Source organism: Vanessa tameamea, chromosome 10 (assembly GCF_037043105.1).
Source record: "Vanessa tameamea isolate UH-Manoa-2023 chromosome 10, ilVanTame1 primary haplotype, whole genome shotgun sequence".
Lineage (NCBI taxonomy): Eukaryota > Metazoa > Arthropoda > Insecta > Lepidoptera > Nymphalidae > Vanessa > Vanessa tameamea.
In genome coordinates, this window is record NC_087318.1 from 617856 (window position 1) to 621750 (window position 3895).

Consider the following 3895-nt stretch of genomic DNA (forward strand, 5'->3'; position numbering starts at 1 on the left):
GGTATCCGATTCCTATCGGTAAGAAACGCAGACAGGCTCCCAACGATTTTTATCTCCACTACCCATATTGGGGTAAATAAGAATATAATACAAATTAAACACCTGATCAGCAAGTTTATTTTTTTCTGTTTTGATCTTGCAGTCTTTCGTAAGAGCTAAATTGCTCTAAACGCTGGAACGACATCGGGTCCAAGTTAAATTTTGTATATCATTCTTTAAAAAAATATTTTATTCAAACAACATGCATTCTGAGATAAGAACGAAGGGTCGCATTAAAACCTACAATTTAACTGATATGATCAGAAATATAACAAAGGGCTTCGTAACAGCAACTAATTACTACAACTGCGCACAATTATGTATTTACTTCTGAGTCGTAACTCTATTTATTACTGATTTACAAATAAATCTTCCCAGTCATCATCTTACTTAAATATTTCATGTAATTAACACTAATGTATGTTAAATACTTCTAAGATATCGTATATTCAAGAAATTCTTATTATATATTCTAGAGTTCCGGTTTAACTATGTTTATTGTAGTTGTAATTTAATGATTCAATTAACAATTATAACTTTAAAAACAGATTATAATATTTAAATTACTAAAATTTTAAATCATAAGAATATATTGGTAATGTAACTTTATATCCATTTTATTTAGTTGTTGAAAATTTAAAGTAAAAACACACTAAAATAGGCTAGAACTTAGCTCAAGAAACTTAATAATAATTATCAAAAACCCATTTTGCTGTCACCGCAACGATCCCATTATCATTGCTCATTTCAAGCAGGCGAGTGAAACCTTGAAAGTAAATTTCGTTCATAATTCTTAGACATTCGTAATTAGCACGAACGAAACCGTGTGAATACTGTCAAAGAAAATATTGTGAAAATTGAAATGGACATCAGGTGAATTATTTAGTTTAATGTGAACTCGATACGCAAGAAGTGAATTAAATAGGTTTAATAATGTCCACAGCTCACGCACTTTATTCGAATGGACAATTAAACAATTGCGATCTTACAACGCAAGTATATGCATAGAAAAAAGATTTTCCGTTTCAGATAATAAAGTGACAACAATAGAGGTGTTTGCGTAAGGTGTTCGCACGCTAGGGAGTCAAGTGGGGCGTTATTTTATATAGGGGACTAGTGAATGCGGCGGTCGCCGTAGCGCCGTCATGCGGCTGCTGTCGTCCTACCGAGATGAACCTCCTTATACTCCTCGCTTGTTTTACAACAGTAGCAGCGACAGCTACTAACGTGACAGAAAATGTTACTTCTACTGAATCACCAATTAATTCAACCAAAGAAATCCTCACGGCCAGCGAAACAGCTGATCCGACTAAAGTTGAAATAGTTAAACAGATACGAAGATTGAACGAAGATGGATCTTACACGATTGGGTATGAGGCAAACGATGGAACATTCAAGATCGAAAGCCGAGACGTTTTAGGCAATGTCAAAGGAACGTTCGGATATGTTGATGATGATGGTGAAATAAAACGTGTGACATATTCATCATCGGGTGATAGTACACCGGTACCAGTTACGACCAGTACGACGTCTAGTACACCAACAATGGTAGTGAGAGTCAATAAAACTGTCTCATCAACCACACGAAGACCTCTAGCAACCGCTGTTTATCCAACAAGAAGCAGTGCAACTACGAGAGGAACTGTTATACAAGCGATACCCCGACGAAGACCGGGTTCCAGTTCTACCCGAGGGCCAGTAGAAATGACTACTGATAAACAAAATCGTGAAGAAACAACAGCCAGTATTATAAATTTGTACAGGAAAGAGGATGCAATTAAAACACGAACGCAGTTATCAAAGCCAGTGCCGGTGACAGTGAAAGATGATCTTATTACAAAACAAACCACTACAGCTACACCGCAAACATTGAAACCAGTTTATGAGCATGTTATCGAAAAAGAGCCAGACGTTAACAAATCTATCACTACTAGACGCGAATTAGCAGGAACGAGTTCCAATCATCACATGGTGAGTCTACAGCAATCTATGGGGGATGATTCAACTGATGTCTATGGTGGTCATCTATCACATGGTACAGTGCGGCCTTTATTTACAACCACTACAGCACGACCAAGGCTTATACCCATTCACTCTTTACTAGCAGCAAGACAAAAAATTCAACAGCAGTACCAAGATACGCAATTGGATGATCAAGAAACGACATTAGAAGCAAGCACTGGCCGAGTTTTCAACCATGAAAATGTGGTTACGTCGAATCCGGTTCCATCAATTCATATCCCAGCACAAAGACAGCCAGACGAAAGGCTTTATCAGCAACCTATATATCATAGGCCTTCCCCGATTCAGTTTAGAACTCAGGAGTATTTGAGAGACAATCCGGGTGCACCAATTCCAATCGGCAACCAGCGGCCCTTTCTCCATTATGAATATCAAGATAAAGTATTGGACACGCAATACGTGAAAGAACCTCCGCAATCAAAGGCTTCGGTTCAAGAGCCTGCGTCAATTCCATACGAAATTCGCCCAGCTCCTAGAATAGTTCAAATACCGGTCGATGAAAGAGGTGTGCCCATTCAAGGATATGAGCCAAGGTATGTAAATTCATACCGTCCGCAGCCGTTATATCAGAGATACGATCCGGTAAGTGAGACGTATTCTATATCTGCCCCAGTGAGTACGCGTGATTTTAAACGCTTGCTCCATATTCTGATAATGAGACAGCATCGCCTGCAAGCTATTATGGATCAGATCATGCCTGGTCCACCATACCAGCCTCCATCCTATCGACACGAGGCTTATCAGCAGCACCGTCATTATCAGGATGACGAACGATACGACTACAGGTACGATCCTCAATACAGACAAGATGTATACTCCAATCAATTATCCACTTATGATGATCCTCAATATGAGAGTCAGAGATACGTGCCAAGGAGACGGTACTCCCGACCTTACGATTCCCAAGGTTCTGCTTCTAATCACATAGATGAACCCGTAGAATATCTTCCAGTAGAAGTGCGAGAAGCTTTGTTACTTAAAATGTTACTCCTGGCCATCAATCCTGATTATGTGCCCACGACACCTCCAGCGACGGAGCTGACCACCGCAGCGCCGCCGAGGAAACAGGTAAGAAATGTTCAAATACTCGGAGAAGAAGGTTCTACAAATCCAAAACCTACACATGGAAACTAATTATTTCAAGTGATACGATAGAACTAGAGTCAAAAGTATTAATCTTTAATTTTACACTCAAATGTGAATATTATATACATAGATCGTAGAAATGTTTTTATACTGTAGATAAAGTTTTTTTTTATTAATTTGGAATTTTTAATGCCCTACCCAATTCCATTTTTGTTTTTTTAATCAGTTCATAGTAATACTTCAAAGGGCCTTGACTGCAGATTATACTATAGTGAACAATATAGAAGTCAAAATGAACACTTTTACTGTTTGTTTATCTTTAAGCTGGTTTACGCTTTCGCAGAAAAAACTAGAATGGTTTCATTGAAACATTCTTAAGTTAAAACTTATTCCCAAGTCAACAATTTTATAAACATTTAATATATTACACATAAAATTTTTGTCGTTTAACAAATTTTAATACCAGAAAACAGCCATGTAAATGAAACAAATTACGATTGCACCTACTTAGATAAAACTTGGTTAATTTTGCTATTTTGCAAGTAAAGCAACATGAACGACAAATGAATGTGTGTAATATTTTGCGACCACAATTTCCATTGTTTCCAGTGGCACGTCGTACTAAAACGCCCACACTTGTCTCGCGAGACGCAATACATAGATGATTATGATACATCAAAGTGGAACACAGATTCAAGCGATTAAAATGACTATTACTTTTTTATATTTATGGCTAAATGAAATTATA

General features: G+C 37.5%; 1 protein-coding gene across 1 annotated transcript; it reads left to right on the plus strand.

Annotated features, from left to right (window-relative positions):
• Nucleotides 1–1157: 1157 nt before the first annotated feature.
• Nucleotides 1158–3323, plus strand: LOC135193484 (uncharacterized). The gene has a single exon (XM_064216159.1). The coding sequence runs from the start codon at nucleotides 1210–1212 to the stop codon at nucleotides 3193–3195; it is 1986 nt and encodes a 661-aa protein (XP_064072229.1). The 5' UTR covers nucleotides 1158–1209; the 3' UTR covers nucleotides 3196–3323.
• Nucleotides 3324–3895: the final 572 nt, after the last annotated feature.